The 20,616-nt window shown below is 30.2% G+C and overlaps 1 protein-coding gene across 1 annotated transcript in view; it reads left to right on the plus strand.

The window, feature by feature from the left end:
- Positions 1-20,616, plus strand: part of kifc3 (kinesin family member C3) — a 69,712-nt gene that overhangs the window by 21,593 nt on the left and 27,503 nt on the right. The window contains 6 exon segments of the mRNA XM_056478059.1: positions 7,112-7,229; positions 8,664-8,809; positions 17,446-17,458; positions 17,461-17,652; positions 19,220-19,347; positions 19,570-19,634. Of these exon segments, the coding sequence (XP_056334034.1) occupies positions 7,112-7,229; positions 8,664-8,809; positions 17,446-17,458; positions 17,461-17,652; positions 19,220-19,347; positions 19,570-19,634 (662 nt within the window).

Here is a 20,616-nt window from a genome sequence, read left to right on the forward strand (position 1 = left end):
GCTTCGTTAATCCAGTCTCACGTGATCTTTCAGAAATAAGTTAATAAATTCTGATATGCTGCTTGTAATTTTTTTATTGCCATTAAAGATATAAAAAAAAATGAATGCAATATAAAATAGTTGTTATCTATGTCTGTTTTAAAATAATTAATTTTTTTGTTGTTGTTGTTGAAAAGCTTCTTGAAAATTCAGGTTTGCTGCTTAAGAAACATGTTTTTTATTGATGTTAAAGAATAAAAATTAAATTGAAATATTATTGCAATTTCAAATAATAGTTTTCATTAATCCAGTCTCCCCTGATCCTTTAGAAATCATTTAAAAAATACAGATTTGCTGCTTAAGATTTTTTTTTTAATGGATGTTGAAGATCATTGTGCTGCTTAATTTTTTTTGCTTTGAAATCTGATCTCTCCATGTTTTTGTTTTTACTGGAAAACACATTTGCATGAAAGCATGTGCGTGTGTGTTTATGCAAATACTAACAAATTCATCATAACCAGCAACTGTTATTATCAGTTAGATTAATAGATTATGTAGTGCTTGTAAACACTGCCTGCCTCTTGGTGTTTTTATGGGCAGATGAGCTGTTTGTAGACGCCGATAATAGCCATTTATTATCAGTCATTCAGCATCCAGTATCTTGTGTCGTTTATCTGCAAGGAGTGTAATCCTGGTCTGACCCTGTGACCTGTGGCCTGTTCACTGTAATCTCATTTGTCATAACACCAAGTGTGTTTGTGACCCTGAGGATTTGGTCATCTGAAAGTTCTGCTCATCTGACTGAATGCTTGGAAATTTAGTTGTCCCCTTTTACTCCTGGTATTAGAGTTAAGTCAAGTCGAGCTTTATTGTCATTCCGCTACATGTGTGGACATACAGAGGAATGAAACGTCGTGTCTCGCAGGAAAACGGTGCTACATAAATTAATCATAAACACAAACACAACACTAGACATACTGTAAGAGCTATTTTTTTTTTAAAACCTGTGCATAACTAATATATTCTATAAGATACTTCACTATACACATAAGACAGGCTATACAAGTACTTTTACATGAGACCGAACAATGTTGTGCAGGATATTATGCAAGAGAGGTATTTAAGGTTTGATATTGTTCAAAAGTGTTATTTAAGGTTGAAGCAAGCAGTACAAGATGATTGTGGTACATTTATAGTGAACATCGTTTTCCTTATTGAGTCCTTGTAGTTAGAAAGTGTCTATGGTGCAAATATGCAACCTGGTGCAAGAATTAGAGAGATGAGAGGGTGTCTTTTTTTTTTTTTACAGGTGGTTTGTCAAGCCTACTCACCTGTATGAAGCACAATTGGAAATACACAATGTTTCCAAAAAACATGGAGTGATTAGGAAAGTGTCTATAGTGCAAATATGCAACCTGGTGCAAGAATTAGAGAGATGAGAGGGTGTCTTATTTTTTTTACAGGTGGTTTGTCAAGCCTACTCACCTGTATGAAGCACAATTGGAAATACACAATGTTTCTAAAAAACATGGAGTGATTAGGAAAGTGTCTATAGTGCAAATATGCAACCTGGTGCAAGAATTAGAGAGATGAGAGGGTGTCTTTTTTTTACAGGTGGTTTGTCAAGCCTACTCACCTGTATGAAGCACAATTGGAAATACACAATGTTTCTAAAAAACATGGAGTGATTAGGAAAGTGTCTATAGTGCAAATATGCAACCTGGTGCAAGAATTGGAGATGAGAGGGTGTCTTTTTTTTTTTTTTTTACAGGTGGTTTGTCAAGCCTACTCACCTGTATGAAGCACAATTGGAAATACACAATGTTTCCAAAAAACATGGAGTGATTAGGAAAGTGTCTATAGTGCAAATATGCAACCTGGTGCAAGAATTAGAGAGATGAGAGGGTGTCTTTTTTTTACAGGTGGTTTGTCAAGCCTACTCACCTGTATGAAGCACAATTGGAAATACACAATGTTTCCAAAAAACATGGAGTGATTAGGAAAGTGTCTATAGTGCAAATATGCAACCTGGTGCAAGAATTAGAGAGATGAGAGGGTGTCTTTTTTTTTTTACAGGTGGTTTGTCAAGCCTACTCACCTGTATGAAGCACAATTGGAAATACACAATGTTTCCAAAAAACATGGAGTGATTAGGAAAGTGTCTATACTGCAAATATGCAACCTGGTGCAAGAATCAGAGAGATGAGAGGGTGTATTTTTTACAGGTGGTTTAAGCCCACTCACCCGAATGGGACATACATAAAGGGGACTTATTTTGCAAAAATCACTTTTGTAAGTGGTTTAAACACCAGAGTCAGTGCCAAGAGTCAGTAAATATAACCTGCTTCTAAAGCTAAAAATGTATTAATTTATTTTTTATGTAATCACACTTGATAAAAACAGTCTGCAGAAACACTTTGACATTTTCCCTTTGTACAACGGAGAAAGCTCCGCCCACTAGTGACCATCTCTCCCTCATTAGCATTCTCATTAGAAGTTAGTCTTGTTTTTGAATCTGCCACTATGCTGACACATAGGCATCTGTAGCTCCGCCCTCTTTTGAAAAGAGCATGATCTCATTTAAATTTAAAGCAACAGGCACCAAAATGGCACTATTTGGATCAAAGCCTAAAAGGGGAAGTTTCAACAAGTTCTAAAACATTATTTGTGTTGTATTATGAGCTGAAACTTCACACACACACACACACACACACAAACTCTCTAGTCTAGGGACATCAGAGACTTATTTTACGTCTTGCAGAAAACTATAAAATAGGTCCTCTCAATGATCTGTTTTTGTCACTGTACAATCACAAGTGGATGACATTAAAAACATGGTCTAAAATGTCCCCTTTCAGAGTTGGTTAAGAATCCATTTGATCAGATTGCTTTCAGAGTGCAAAGGCTCATTAAGGGAAATACATTCGAAGAGAGATCGCCTTCTGTCTGGCTACTGACCAAACATGTGTTTGTTGCAAGACGTGTTGTGAAAAAGCTCACCAAAACAAAGTATTCATTCTTCATCGCTCCGTACTGAAACGTGGATTACGATGGAAATCCTACAATAGCTGCCACTTACAGTGCATGCTTTTCATTGCATAATTCTTGAGTATTGTACTGAATGCTTTCACTGAAGTGGTAAAGAACGTCATAATATCTGAGCACAAGCAGTGATTTGGATTTGAATCCAGTTTAATACAACATGAACACAGGGACATAGTTGGATAATTGTCTGAAGTGGTAAAACAAAGCTAAAACAAATGTAATTTTTAGTTTTTTAATTCAATAATATTTAATCCATGTACAGTAGGTGATATTTAATACGAGCATTACCGCTGCGCCTTGTACCGCCGCCGCTCTAAAGGAGTAAGAACGTGTTTTTCAGGTATGAGTTGCTGTTTGTGACTATGCCACCAGGGGGCACAAAGAGACAGGATGCGAACGGTCAGAAATAGCCTATACAGTAGCTGCAAATACCATGCTATTTCTGAATAAAGATAAACAATGAAACAAAGCATTATAGTTTCATTATTAGTCATTAAAAACTTAAACTTAACTTAGAATTAAAGAAATAAAAGACAACTAAAATGAAAGTACAAACATAAATACAAATAAATAGGCCTAAATAAATAGTGTTTTAGCCTAAATATAGAGAGATGTACAGTGTTTGTTATTTTAAAGGGATAGTACTGAGACTTTTAATTTCCGTTTTCATTTACATTTTCGTTGTTGATTTATATTTTACTATCTCATTTTAGGTCTCAATTCCTGTACATAATAATAAATCAATAATTAAATAGGCCTAAACAAAATTATATTTTAATGGAACACATTACATAAGGTACAGTACACATACAGTACTGTCCTATCTAGTATTGTGAAAAGGCAAAGCTAAAAATATATGGTTAAAGTGCCACCCTGCGACCAAAAGGCGCATGTAGGTACCTCTGCAGCGATGTAAAGAATGGTGGCAGATGGGAACATTTTGAAGTGGTGACATCTGAATTTTTTTAACATAACTAGAACATCTATAATGAACTCAACAGAGTTATTAATCTTAAAAGTTAACACTTGAAGGGGTGTTCAAAAGACTTTCATGAAACCTTCGAAATCATGACATGACACAATTATTATGTGACTTGGCTCATGACATCTGTTATTAAGTGTCATTTTCTTAGTTATGTTTCAATGCAAAGATGACATTGTTTGTTTTAAGACAACTTGACAAATATATACATCACAACCAGTCTTTACCTTGCTCTTTACTTAACTTGACCATTACCAAGACAACATAACTTGTCATAAATTTGTCATGAGGTCATTATGATTGTCATTAAGAATTTAATTAATTTCATTAATTGAAAATATTTTAATTAATATGTCTGAGCAAATTACTCTTAATGACAGTTGACGTAAGCATGCATAAAATCACATTCATGACATGTCATGTCATGATTATAAAGGTTTTATAACGGTCTTATAAACACCCCTTCAAGAACAGTGTTTCAGAATCAGAATCAGATAGAGCTTTATTGCCAGGTATGTTCACACATACGAGGAATTTGTTTTGGTGACAGAGCTTCTACAGTGCAACTGGATTACAGAGACAGGACAAAAAACAGAGAATAAATATATTTAAAAAAAAAATAGAAGTAGTGAGTGTAAATATACAGATCGACAAGTGTATGTACGTGTATGTTACTATTTACAACGTTATATGTGCAGCTGTTATGTGCAAATTGGCATGTAAAGTGTGTTGTTAAATAAGTGTATATGTGTATTAAAGTGTATGGCAAGTAGTGATGTTGGTTCCACAATTATTATCATCAAGTGTTCATGAGATGGATTGCATGAGGGAAGAAACTGTTTCTGTGTCGGGCTGTTCTGGTGCGCAGTGCTCTGTAGCGTCGACCAGAAGGTAAATGTTCAAAGAGGCAGTGTGCTGGGTGTGAGGGGTCTAGAGTGATTTTGGCAGCCCTTCTGCTCGCTCTGGTTAAGTACAGTTCTTGGGGAGTAGGAAGGGTTGTAACAGTGATTCGCTCAGCAGTTTGAACTATTCGACGTAGTCTTTGGAGGTCGTATTTATTAGCTGAGCTAAACCAGACAGTTTATTGATGTGCAGATGACTGATTCAATGATGGAGGTGTAGAACTGTTTCAGCAGCTCCTTTGGGAGGTTAAACTTCCTCAGCTGATGAAGAAAGTACAGCCTCTGTTGAGCTTTTTTGACAATGGAGTCAATGTGAGTGTCCCACTTCAGGTCCTGAGAGATTGTGGTGCCCAGGAACCTGAATGACTCCACTGCTGCCACAGTACTGTCCATGAGGCTCAGTGGGGGGAGAGCAGGGGGGTTTCTCCTGAAGTCCACTTTCAGTGTGAACTACTTTTTTCTTTCTTCAGTTTCATTTGTTTAAGTTAGGTGTCTCGTACACTAAATGTTTTGGGTTCATTTCAATATTTATTTTGTCTTGAGTTTAGGGCTTAGCTTTTAAAGATCGTTTTATTTATTAATTTCTTTGATTTGGCTAACACACCTATTTTTGTTTGTGTTAAATATTGTAAATATCTTTTTTGCATTATTAATCATTTATATGTTAATCTCTTTACCAGAAAAAAGGGCAAATACTATATTTAATGTCTCACTCGCAAATGTTAAGATGCCAAGCCTTTTAAACATCAAACACAATTACTACATGCTAGTGTTGTCACGATACTGGAATTTGATACCAATCGGTACTGAAATTTTAAAAACGTTCATCTCCCGCTAACATTTCAGCTCTGTTGCTCAACAGAAAGGACTGTGATTGGCCATGAAGGTCATCAGTACACCGAAATCACCGCTGTTTACTGAGTGTAACTAGATATAGGGACATTGGAGCGTTTTAAAGCCTTGAAGATCAGCCAATTCATAGTAGTCATAGTAGTCATAGCTTGGCTACTAAATCCGACCTCCGAAGACTACGTCGAATAGTTCAAACTGCTGAGCGAATCACTGGTACAACCCTTCCTACTCCCCAAGAACTGTACTAGTGCGAGCAGAAGAGCTGCCAAGATCACTCTGGACCCCTCACACCCAGCACACTGCCTCTTTGAACTTTTACCTTCTGGTCGACGCTACAGAGCACTGCGCACCAGAACAGCCCGACACAGAAACAGTTTCTTCCCTCAGGCAATCCATCTCATGAACACTTGATGATAATAACTGCGAAACCAACATCACTACTTGCCATACACCTTTATACACAAATATACTTATTTAACCACACACTTACATGCCAATTTGCACATAACAGCTGCACATATAACGTTGTATATAATAATAAACACGTACATACACTTGTCAATCTGTATATTTGCACTCACTACTTACTTCTATTTTTTAAAATATATTTATTATCTGTTTTTTGTCCTGTCTCTGTTATCCTGTTGCACTGTAGAAGCTCTGTCACCAAAACAAATTCCTCGTATGTGTGAACATACCTGACAATAAAGCTCTTTCTGATTTTCTGATTCTGATTTTCATCAGCAGATCACTGGTATGTCAGCTTATAAACACACCAGCTGATCTTTGGGGGTTTAAAACACTCCAGTGTATCCTTGATCTACACTCAGTAAATAGCGGTGAGTTCGGTGAACTGTTGACCTTCACATGCTCAACAGCGCTCAAATGTTAGCGGGAAATGGACGTTTTTAAAAATGTATCGAATTCCAGTATCGTGACACTACTACATGCATGCACACAAACAAACACACACTCCAAAGAAATGCTTTTCTTACCAAATAGTGAAGAATTCCTAATCAAGAAGCATTTTCGTCTTGTTTTAAGAAATAAAGTGTCAAAATGAAGTGAGTTTTACCCTTAAAAGAAGCTGAATAAACCGCCAATGTGCCAAGCAAAACAAACTAGATTTTCCTTTTGACATGTTTATTTTGCTTAACCCATTTTCAGATTATTTGGCTTGTTTTAAGGAAAAACTCACTTCATTTTGACACTTTATTTCTTAAGACGTGACTGTTTTTCTTGTCTAAAAATGCTTCTTGATTTAAGAATTTTTAGATATTTGGACTAGAAAGAATACTTTTATTCAGGATTCCATTGTTTAAATCTCTTGTATGTTTCTGTGTGTGTGCAGCCCGTCCAGCGGTGTGGTCTGCTCGGCCCTGCGGTCATGTACGGCACACGAAAGACCTGGGACGTCGGCCACACCCCCTGCCTGCAGGAGCTCTGGAACAAAGACATCTCATTGGACGGTAAGCACGGTCACATGACTATACTTCAAAACCGGTGTGGCAACATTTTTCAGAGGATAGCAGGAATGTTTGAGTGTGTGTGTGTGGAGCAGCGGAGAGGAAAAACACACAGAGCAGACGTCAGATTGAGGAGAGAGCGAGAGATGCATTCTTGCAGAAGGAATAAAGGAGATCAACGTGCACTCTTTCCTTGTACAGAAGAGTCAATCTCCTTAAAAGCGAGAGGAGGGCTTGAACACTAGGACTGTTGTGTTTTGCTGGAGGAAAAAATGTATGTGTGTTAGAGCTGCACAGGATGATATAACAACAGGCACATTGATTGTGTGCCAGACAAAGACCCAAATGGACTTAAATGGGAAGCAGACAAAGAGGAAAAACAGGGAAATGTCGAGACGACTGGTTTTCACAGTGATGCGGTGACAGGTTTGCATTCAGTCTGACACTCTTCCACTGCTGTGTCAACATTTAACTCATCAGTGTAAGTGTGACCGAAGTAATAAAATGATAGTTGTTTTTTTATAACGTTCAGGGCTAGATTGATATATCCATGTTAATGCTTCACTCGCAGCAGGTTGTTATCTTATCATGTTGTGGGATACTGTGACGCCCGCAGGACCTTAACCTGATTGATGATCGCTGCAGTTTTTTTGCTAAAAGAGACTGAAGAACTAGTTATTTTCCCCCATTACAGAGAAATCATCAGCTGTTTTTTGGTGTTAAATAACGTCTTAAGCTATGATGCTTCTAAAAGTCTTGAAAAGGATGCTTGCTGGATTTCATTGATAGTGAAAGTTTTTTTTTTTTTTTTTTTTTTTACCAATTTTTTGGGAAGTCTGTCTTGGATTTGAAGAGGTTGTTCACCTAAAAATGAAATTTACAGTATAACTTTACTTTAAGTGGACACGTCATAAAGTGAATGCGATTTTATGCATGCTTATTACTTTGCAATTAAGTGTCATTCACTAAGTTATGACATTTGAATGCAAGATAACATTATGGCAACTTGACAAACAAACAAATACATCACAATCTGCTTTTGCCTTTGTCTTGACAACTTACCATTATTCTAAAATTTTATTTATTTTTTATTTATTATTTACTTATTTATTTTTTTTTTTACTTTTATTTGTTCATTTTTTACTTATTTATTTTTGCTTGCTTATTTTTTATTTCAATTTTTTTTACTTTATTTAATTTTTTATTTTTGTTTTTTACTTTTTATTTATTTTATTTATTTTAATTTTTTACTTATTTATTTTTTTTACTTTTTATTTATTTTTTCTTATTACTTTTTATTTATTTTTACTTTTATTTATTTTATTTATTTTTATTTTTACTTTTATGGTGATTTTGGTTTCATTTCTTATTATGATACCTAATTATACAATTTATTAATATTAATAACACTTTTCATATGTCACTGTTGTTGTACAGCGAGTTCTCTGGATATCCTGATGAGTGATGGTGAAGAAGAAAACTCCTTCCTCTCATTGCCCAACTCTGTGCTTCAGCGCCACTGTTTGACCTCTGACCTCTCAGAAACGGGCACCTCAGAACAGCAGCAGCAGCTGCTGATACAGGTATGACCCAGCTTCTGCAGTTTGATAAGACCTTCCAGCTGCAACCCAGTACTGGGAATATATATATATATATATATATATATATATATATATATATATATATATATATATATATATATATATATATATATATATATATATATATATATATATATATATATATATATATATATATATATATATATATATATATATATATATATATACATATATACATACATACATACATACATACATACATACATACATACATACATACATACATACATACATACATACATACATACATACATACATACATACATACATACACATATATATATATATATATATATATATATATATATATACATATATATATATATACATATATATATATATATATACATATCTATATTATTCAGAAAGGTGTATACATTTTGATGAAAAGTCACCTGGTAAGACTTTTGTAATATTATGGACTTATGTAATTTGGGAATGCACCAAAATGAAAATTCTGGGTTGAAACTGAAAATTCTGAATGCACCTGGCTGAAAACTGAAACATAAATGCTTTTGTAATTCTTTTTATTCATTTATTTTGGCTAATTTTTATTTTATTTTATTTTATTTATTTTTTAATTTTTTTATTTATCTATTTTATTTCCAAAATCAGATTTTTGGAAAGTATGACCTGCCAATACCAATTTTTGCAAATAGCAATTTTCTGTGATATAATTATTATCGTATAATATAAAATAGAATATTATAACTGTTCTTACTATAATTTACAGCATATATACAAACTAATACATGCATATTGCATTTTTTTAAAATAAAAAAATGTTTCATAACTATTTAATAATACATTTAAATTTAATCCGTCTTAAATTTCTATAGCTCTTTTACAATGTGAATTGTGTAAATACAGTAAATGTTTGAATTATTTAAAATGGTATAAAAAAATACAGTTTAACAATATTTTTAATATTGCATGAATTTTACTTACATTTTTACTACAGATTTCTTCCAGCTGTTTTCTTCTTTTCCGGCAGACCTTTTACACAAATCTTCCAACTACCCTATGGCGTTATTTCAGTGACAAATGTCGTAAGCGCAGTATACAATTCAAGATCGCATTCATGTAATACGAGTGTCCGAGTCTGTTTGCTTGCATGCCGATTTTCTCTGTTCATGCACAAAACTTCTTGCACGCCTTCAAATATACGCTGCTCAAGTGCAGATTTTCTTGTACACTCTCAAATAAACGCTGCTGAAGTGTGATTATGTAACTAGTATATCTCCAACATTTATTAGATTTGCTGGCAACATTTATTAATGTCTCCAATAGACCTCCAGAATGGCATTGATGCGCCCTGAAGTAAAGTGAAACGGCTATAAACTCCAGCAAGATAAAGTCATTGTATGCAGAACCACAGACCTTAATTTATAAAGTATAATTATGGAAACTGAGTTCATCTTAACTGACAGCACATTGTGTTTGCGGCCTCGCACAGTCCTGTTCTGTTAGCATGTAATCTTAGGGCTTAACAATAACGCACAGTTCAATTCACCTTTATTTGTATAGCGCTTTACAATGTAGATCTATCAAAGCAGCTTCACATAAGAGATCATAGTAAATTGAAACAGAGTAGTTCAGTTTTCAGTGTTTAAGTTCAGTTTAGCTCAGTTCAGTGTGGTTTAATATTCACTGCTGAGAGTCCAAACACTGAAGAGCAAATCCATTGATGCGCAGCTCTGCAGATACCGAACCATGCAAGCTAGAGGCGACAGCGGCGAGGAAAAACTTCACCAATTGGCGAAGTGAAGAATTAAAAAGCACTGCTTTATATACATAAAATTTGCTCTATTATAATTCACTTACCTATTGATAAGTTTTTGGTGCGATTTATATATTTAAAAAAGAAAAGAAACGAAACAGCATACTAAATGTTTTGAATGAAAGCTGCAGTGTAGCCGTGGCGGGACTAATTTTGGTGTGCCGCCCCTCCATGGAAGAATGAATGTAGCGGAAACCTTTATTCTTTTATAATGACACGCGTTCAGTTTCTTGAGTAACAAATCAACATGTTAATCTGTTTTCTGAAGGATTGTATGACCAAAGGATCTGAAATAATGCATATTGAAACTCAACATCTCATCAAATAAATATAGGAAATTAGATTATATGAAACGATTCACCATATTACTTTTTTATAGTATTTTGATCAAATAAATTCAACCTTGGAGAACATAAGACACTTACTTTAAAAACTGAATCTGTTTTTGCCAGATCTCTGCATTCAGGAGCTGGTTTCTATGCAAGTGGCCTGTGTTTTCTAGCTGTGTGATCTTTGCGTAATTGGTTTTGCAGAGTTAATAAATCACAGCTAACAGGCAGCGCTGCCTTTGTGCTCTGTGTTTAAACAATGTTATCAGCTGTTAGAGTTCTCAGTTGAGCTGCTTACTCAGGATCTCTGTAAATAACCACAGGTTCTGTGTTTTTAACTCTGAGATTTTCTGCAGGCAAACCCCATTTCGGTTAATTCACTAGATTGCCTGCTATTTGCTAATCTTGTAATGCTCTTGTTTCGTTATTTCGTTTCGTATCAGATCTCTAAAAGTATATTTCTTTAGTTATTAATAGTTCATCATCATCATCATCATTATTATTTACAATATTTTATTAACATTTATTATGTATGTATTTTCTTCTTTTCTTTCTTATTTATCAATTTTATTTATTTATTTTCTTTTCTTTTTATTATTTTTTATTTATTTATTTTCTTTCTTATTTATTGTTGTTTATTTCTTTTCTTTAGTTTCTTCTTTATTTTTCTTTCTTTCTTTTTTATTATTATTTTATCTATTTACTTAATTTCTTTATTTTCATTCTTTATTTTATTTTCTTTCTTTTCTTTATTTTATCAATTTTATTTTCTTTATTTCTTTTATTATTTTTTTTTCTTTTCTTTAATTTAAATTTTTCTTATTTTCGTTATTCTTTTTTTCTTAGTTTCTTTTTATTATATATTTATCCATTTACTTATTTATTTTCATCTTATTTTATTTTATTTATTTTTCTTTAATTTATTCATCAATTTTGCTTATTTATTTATTTTCTTTCTTTATTTCTTTCTTTTCTTTTTTCTTTATTTTTCTGTCTCCTTTCTTTCTATTTTATTATTATTTTTATCTATTTACTTTATTCTTATTTTCTTCATTAATTTCTGTATTTTATTATTTCCCTTATTTTCTTTTCTTATTTTATTTCTCTTTAAATTAAAAACAGTTTCGAAGGATAGTTGGTTCTTTGGGCTGCTTGCTGTAATGAAACAAATCTTTGCATATTTTGAAGGCAATGTTCAACAACAAACTGATAATTGTTTGTTGGTTTGTTGTCATGGGTTTCTGTATGTTATTATAGAGCGCATTAGTGCCTGTCCAACCTCAACCAGCACTGGTTTCCATAGGGATTTTTAAAAAAGGCTTTGTTAAAGCATTACAAACACGACAGACATCAACTACGAGAATCACAAAATTATAAACTTTGATTTGAAGAAAGTAAATTTTTAAAAAATCTGACAAAAAGACAAGACGAATTGTGAGTGCATAGCTAAACTTTCTACTCAAACATATACGGAGGGATTGCATCAAATTTACATAAATGAATGTATTTGAATTATGTAATTTATTTATAATTAATTATTTTATTATATTTGTTAAATTTATGATTTTCATATTTATTTTAATTAGTTTATATTTATTATTTATATTTATGCATTGATTTTTATTTTATTTTTTTATTTATTTTTTTCATTTGTATTTTTTTATATTACATTTTTTTATTTATATTTGTTTGATTTATTCATTTTCATTCATATTTATTTATTTATAAATAATATTTTATTTATATTTGTTAAATTTATTGATTTTCATATTTATTTTAATTAGTTTATATTTATTTATTTATAATTATGAAATATTTATTTATTTATTTTCATTTAAATTTGTTTATATAATTTTTTTTATTTATATTTGGTTTGATTTTATTCATTTTCATTAATATTTATTTATTTATAATTAATTATTTTATTTATATTTGTTAAATTTATTGGTTTTCATATTTATTTTAATTAGTTTATATTATTTATTTATTTTTATTTATTTATTTTTATTTTTTTATATATATTATATATATATATATATATATATATATATATATTCATATAATATATATATTATATATATATATATATATATAAATAAATAAAATGTTTGTATTTTTTTTTTATATAATTTTTTTTTTCTTTGTTTATTTTTATTTATTTTCATTAATATTTATATTTATTTATTTATATTTGTGTGTATTTTTATTTATTTATTTTCATTTAGTGAAATTATTGTTTTACCACATGTTTGAGAAGTAACAATAAAGAGCCTACTCACAAACCTTCATTTTACATCTACACAATCGTGAGAAAATCGTGATCTTGATTTTAAGCAAAAAATATTGTCATCTCATTTTGGCTAGAATCGTGCAGCCCTAATTGCAAGATCAGATCTTTCTAAAATCATGCAAGCCCTACATGTACCTTAAACTGTCATCAATTGACTTGTCTAGTGCTTTTCTTCAATGCTGCATTATGCCACAAGATGCAACATACAGCAGTTCCCTTTTACGTCAGAACTGGGTGGTAACTTGCACAGCTGCCCCTGCTCTATAGATATGAAAAAAATTAGCTCGTCTAGAGTTACATAACATGATCCAGTGTGTGTTATTAGAGCTACATTATCGGTGCAGTTCAACTCTCTTTGATCTCCAAGGGTGGAGAAGCATCTCTGAAAAGGACAATCTAGTGACGGAGAGTGCTGGGCTTTCCAGTCTTTTCAACATACAGGAGGCTGTCCGATTGGCCGGACGCGATCACATGTCTGATTTGTTCAGCCCACTGCTTTTCAATGCGTTGACGGCTCTTCTCAATGCAAACAATAGTTTAGACATGGGTAGCTTTGTTATGAGCTTCTCTAGATCTATCCGTGTTGACCAGGCAGTGTTACCTGTATAGGTATGATGTTTTTTTTAGTAGTCAGAGCTTCAGGTTTGTGTTTTTTGGCTAAAATGCAAGATTTAAAACTAAAATGTCAGCTGTACAAATCTTCAAGAATAACTTCGTCTTAAAGAGCTGGTATGTGCCTGTTTATTGTTATTGAGATTGATTTAAAGAAAGTTTTTTTATTATTATTATTTATTATTATTTATGTGTGATCTGTCATGCACTGTAAAGAAATTCTTGCCCCCAAGATTTGTTTTTTAATTCAATCAAAAGAAACCTTTTCTATTCATCTCACTTGCATCAGTCCAGCTGACTTAAACTATTAAGTTAATACTTGGGTTTAAAACTGATTAACTCCTCAATATTATAAGTAACTGGACTTTTTTTGCCATATAATTTTTTTATAGTGGGCATCAGTGTCACTGTCAAGCCTCTCTTGTCATAAAGCGTATTTTATTATGATGTGAAATATTAAGACATCTAGACAAGTTTCTATACTCTGAGCACTTTGGATGTTTTATTTAATGTATCCTGATGAAGATTCAAGTTATCAACATTTGAACTAAAATCATATTAATGTAATTTTTACTTTTATCACTTTTTACTTTTAATGTCATTTTTTTTATTTATTTATATTATGTATTTTATATTTTTGTTTATTGTCATTAATTTTTATATTTGTGTGTGTAGTTCTATTTGTTTTATTTAGATTATTTATGTAATTTTACATTTGTTTATTTAGATTATTTATTTAGATTTAATTTTTATTTATAATGGTTTGTGTTTATTTTCATTTATATTATATTTGTTTGCGTTTATTTGTTTTATGTATTTTCATTTATACTTATGTATTTATTTATATTAAATTTTGTTTATAATTGTTTGTTTATTTTAATTTAAATGTATTTATTTATTATTTATTTATTTTATTTATATATATTTGTTTCACATTGATAATTTTTATTTATGTATTTTCATTTATATTTAAGTTTTTATTGTATTTATATTTATTTTTATTTATAATTTTTTAGTTATAAATTATTTATTTGTTTGTTAGCATTTAAATACTTCTGTATTTTCATTTATATTTATTTAGTATATTTTATTAGCATTTATTTATTTTTATGTATTCTCATTTATATTTATGTATTTATTTGTATTTATTTATTTATTTATTTATTATTTATTATTTTCATTTATATTTATTTATAAATATTGTTTGTATATTTACATATTTTCATTTATATTATTTTTATTTATTTATTATGTGTTTCATTAATGTTTTGTATTTAATTATTTATTTATTTTTGTATTAACTAATTGAAATATGAAGTTGTTATTAAAGTTGTATATTTTTTATCTATGTTGATCTTGCCATTAAAAGCCAAATGTTCCGGATGTGGCAATAAACAAAACAAAACAAAATAATTCACAAACTGATCCTTTCATTTCATCCTTTCTACTTCCCTTTTTTCTCTGACACCTCATTTTTGTGTCTCTTTCGCTGCCTTCTCACCATGTCACCTGTGCAACAGAGGGTTACTTTGTCCTGTTCCTGGACATCTGCCTATGTAATTCCCTCTGATTCTTTCTGTGTGCTTAGCTGCCAGCTGCTTTACCTCATTCTGACATCATCATTACATTACCGCAGTAAAGTCTCTAACATCTCTCCTTGCTTGCTCAAATGTCACAGCTAGAGGATTTGTAGTCTATCTGGGTTTCTGAACATCTTTTGCAAGGTAGCTTTTGCCAGTAGGAATAGTCGCTTACTCTGCTTTTTTTGTGTGTGGAAGTACAGTACATGAAATTTGCTTTACTGTACTGTAAGTCTTAATTTACTCTCATTCATGCTACTTCATATTTATTTGGCTAGCTGCTTTCTGTTAAAGCAAAATCTACAGTGACTAAACCTGCAGAAAAGTTTTATAAAGCTAATAATATACACTATTTATTGTACTATTTGCACTATTCTATGCACTATGTATTGTATTTATTGTACACTATTATTGAGATTTTTACGCTATTATTGATAAATGCATATTATTATTATATATTATTATTATTATTATTATTACTTATTATTATTATTATTATGCTTATTGTTATCATCACTATGTTGTTATTATTATTAATCATTCAGTATTTTTATTATTAGTAATAGTGTTTGTTGTAGTTGTTGTTTCATTATTATTATTAATGTTGTTGTTGTAGTATGATTTAATAATGTAGTATTATTATTATTTTTATTATTAATATATGTTAGTCGCTTTAGACAAAACGTCGCTCTTATGTTTTGTTATTAATATTGTAGTTGTGTTGTTGTTGTGTGTTTGTTGTTTATTGTTATTATTATTATTATATTTATGTTGTTTGATGTATGATTTAATAATTTAGTATTTAATGTATTATATTATTATTATTATTATATATTATTATTATGCAAGTCGCTTGAGACAAAGTTATTATTATTATTATTATTATTATTCAGTATTTTTGTTGTTGTTGTTCTTGATTTAATAATTTAGTATTTTATTATTATTTTATTATTATTATGTAAGTCACTTTAGACAAAGCGTCTGATTTATATTGTTGCTGCTATTATTATTGTATTATTATTATATATTCTTATTATTATATTATTATTGCTGCTGCTTATTTAATCATTCAATAATTTATAAGTAGTAATTTATTAATATTCATTATACAAAGTGTATTATTTTATTATTACTATTATTATTACTATTATTACTATATTATTATTTTGTATTGTATTTAAAATTGTTTATTGTATTATGCACACTATTATTAATAATAAATACACTAGTAGTAGTAGCAGTATTATTCTTATTATTTTTTATTATTATTGCTATTACTTTTATTATTGGTATTGTTACCATTATTATAGTTATTATTATTATTATTATTATTATTAATTATTATTATTATCATTAATTTTGTTATTATTATTATGTGTCATTCAGTATTTTTATTAGTGTTGTTGTTTGTTGTTTTATGATTTAATAATTTAATAATATTATTATTAGTAGTAGTAGTAATGTTGTTGTTAATATTATCATTATGTATATTTGTTACTATTAATTATTTAGTATTTTTTATTATTAGTGTAGTTGTAGTAGTAGTATTAGTAGTGTTGTTCATGTATAAGTATTGTTGGCATCGTGTGTTATTCTTTTGATCTAATAATTTTTTTATTTAATTAATATTATTATTATTTTTTTTTATTTATTATTATTATTATCATTATTATGTAAGTCGCTTTTGACAAAGTGTCTGATAAATGACTAAATGTATTTCTAGTATATATTATTATTTTCATATAATATTTGTGTTTTCCACAGAATGAAGGCAGTCATGTGGGTTTGGTATAATATTAGTACAGTAGGTTGAGTACAGTAATAAGGACTCATCATTGTAATGTTCTTCAGTAACCAGTTTGTTTCAACTTTAAAAAGTCCTCTATATTTTAGTTTAAAGACTGTTCTGCTAATCTGCCTTTATATTTGTCCTGTGTAAGTTCAGGTTGTTGTAGTCCGCTGGTGTTTGTGGTTGAACTTCACCAGGTCTTATTGTGTCTTTGCAGACGCTGCAGGAGAGAGTTGTGAGTTTCAGGCACGTTTGCGCAGTGAAGACGCAGCTAAAAGACTTCTGCTTCAGCGACTGCAGACTCACGATCACCAGCTCAACCAAGACAACCATCAGAACCAAGAGTATTCACCACATTACCAAGAAAATCAAGAGCAGCTCAGACTGCAGGCCGGCCAGCTCAACCAGGCTGCGTCTCCTACAGGTCAGAGAGTCTCTGTGGCACTATTCACACTGATAGTTGTTGTTGTTGTTATTATTATTATTACCTTTATTGATATCATTATTATTAATATTATTATTAATTGTTATTATTATTCAGTATTTGTTGTTGTTGTTAATAATAATAATATAATGACTAAATACTGGCTGATTAATAAATAAATAATACAGTGACTAAACCAGCAAAAGTTTTATGTAACCTAATAATATTCACTATTTACTATTTGCACTATTATATGCATTATGTATTGTATTTATTGTACACTTTATTGTATACTATTTATTGTATTTTTGTACACTATTATTACTAATTAATACACTATTATTATTTTTGCTTTTATTAGTGTTGTTGTTGTTGTTGCTGTTGTATTATTATTATTATTATTATTATTATTATTATTATTATTATTATTATTATTATTATTATTATTTGTTGTTGTTGTTGTTGTTGTTATTAATGTTATTATTGGTATTGTTATTATATTATTCAGTATTTTTATTGTTGTTTTTAGTTGTTGTTGTTGTTTTTTTATTATTATTATTATTATTATTATTATTATTATTATTATTTTTATTATTATTATTATTGTTATTATTAATGTAGTCATTGTTGTTATCATGATTTAATAATTTAGTATTTAAATATTATTATTATTATTATTGTTGTTATTATTACTATTATTATTGGTATTATTATTAATTGTTAAAATCATTAAGTATTTGTTGTTGTTTATATTATTAATAATAATATAATGAGGATTAAATACTGACCTATTAATAACTAAATAATAATAATTATTAATAATTGTGTATTTATTTAATAATTAAGCTTTTGCTGTTGTTAATAATAATAATAGTAATAATAATTTTTATTGTTGTTGTTGTTGTTGTTGTTGTTGTTGTTAATGTTTTTGTTGCTAATTATGCTAAATTCTACTAATACTGATTAAATAATGAAAAGTTCTTACAACTTTAACAACAACAATAAATAATTATAATAATATTAATTGTTATGATTGACAACAACCAACAACAGCATTATTATTATTATTATTATTATTATTATTATTATTATTATTATTATTATTATTATTATTATTATTATTATTATTATTATTATTATTATGTGTAGTATGCAGTAATGTTTTTATATTTATTAAGTCACAGTTTTATATTTTTGTCTGTATGTGTGTATCGCTTGAATTTATTTCTATTTCTATTTTTTTCCTTATTACTTTACTGTTTGTAGTAATATAAATGAACCAATAAAATATCGTATTGCATTTTAATAGTTAATACCTTATGTACATAATGTTTCTATGTATCATTTAATATTAATACTTTTATTACTTATTTTAATTTATCTTTAACAGTAATTTTCAAGTTGATAACTAAGAGGCTGCTTTGAAACCATCTCTTTAGTTTAAAGCACTATATAAATGAACTTATCATTAAGTGGTATCTTAAGCTGCTTGTCTTATCTTGTGGCCTAAAAATGAGAAAAGGCTGTTTTCATGGCTGTGTGTGTGTGTGTACGTATGTGTGTGTAGGTGTGAGGAGCTCTACTGCTTTAACCCAGAGGCTTGTGGATTTTCCTAAAAGTAAAGTTCACTCACCGGAGCGACTGCAGAAAGTGGAGGGGGAACAGCTCGCTGTCATTACAGGACTGCGCACACAGGTACGTGACCCACATACAGACAACAGCTCCGCTTTCCAGCCAGAGATCATTTACATTCTTCAGCCGACGCATGTAGTGACCTTTAATGCATCAATATTTATTGTTTCTGTCTGGTCTGATTCCAGCAGATCGATGTCTCGTGAGGGTGGACGTGTCAAACTTGCTGACTCATTTTTGTGAAGGAATTTGGCTCAATAATGCTGTATGTTTGTGGTGTTGTAGGTCAAAGAGCTGGAGGAGAAACTAGTGGATCAGACACAGGAGGTGGAAAGACTGCGCTCTGAGCTGGTGAGAGGATGAAACTGGAGAAATATTATTGTCTATTGTCTTATTACTACACATTTCTATTGATTTCTCAAGTACTTTAGACTGATCTAATTCAGTTTTTAAGATAAAGGGAGACTATTGTTAACCTGACGGCCTACGTTTGATCATAGCAGTGGAATGTTTTCCTAACGCCTTAAGATTAATAACCGGGACTGATCTCAAGTTTGAGATGCGTGTGGGTGTACAACCAAAACTGAAAATTCTGTTATCATTTACTCACCTTTCACTTGTCACAAACAGTTTTTGTTGAACACAAAAGAAGATATTTTGAAAAATGTTGTAACCCGGTTGACACTGACGTCCATAGTAGAAAAAATAAATACTATGGAAGTCACTGGGTACCTGTTCCCAGCATTTTTCCAAATATCTTTTTTTGTGTTCAACAGCAAAAAAAAAAAAGGTGTGTGGGACCACTTGAGGGTGATTTGAGTTTTTAATTTCGGGTAAACTATTGCTTTAAACTGTGAAATGTATCCCTGTAAGTAAGCTGATAGTTCATGAGACCTCATTCGCATCTGAATAATAATGTTAAATGATGAAAATGTAATAATAAAGGGGTTTATAAGGAAAGCATGATAAATTAATAAGACTGGAGTGATGATGAGGAAAGTTCAGCTTGGTTTTCACATCAATTTTATTTTACAATAGATTTAGATTGAAAACTTGTATTTTAATATATAATCACAACAGTAGGTATTTACAGCAGAGTCTTGAATGTGCCTTAAATATAAACCGTGCTCTTTTAAAAATAGGGTCAAAAATGTGAGAAGTACCTATTGCTTTTAATAATGTTTGTATGTAAAATGCGCATGAACCTCAGAGAATGAACGAGTGGAATGAATGAACAAATGAACAACTGAATGAATGTACAAATCAACAAACACATCGATGAAAGCACAAATGAACAAATGAATGGATGAATGAACAAATCAATGAATGAGC

The sequence above is a fragment of the Danio aesculapii genome, chromosome 18 (genome assembly GCF_903798145.1).
Source record: "Danio aesculapii chromosome 18, fDanAes4.1, whole genome shotgun sequence".
In the NCBI taxonomy this organism is placed as follows: Eukaryota; Metazoa; Chordata; class Actinopteri; order Cypriniformes; family Danionidae; genus Danio; species Danio aesculapii.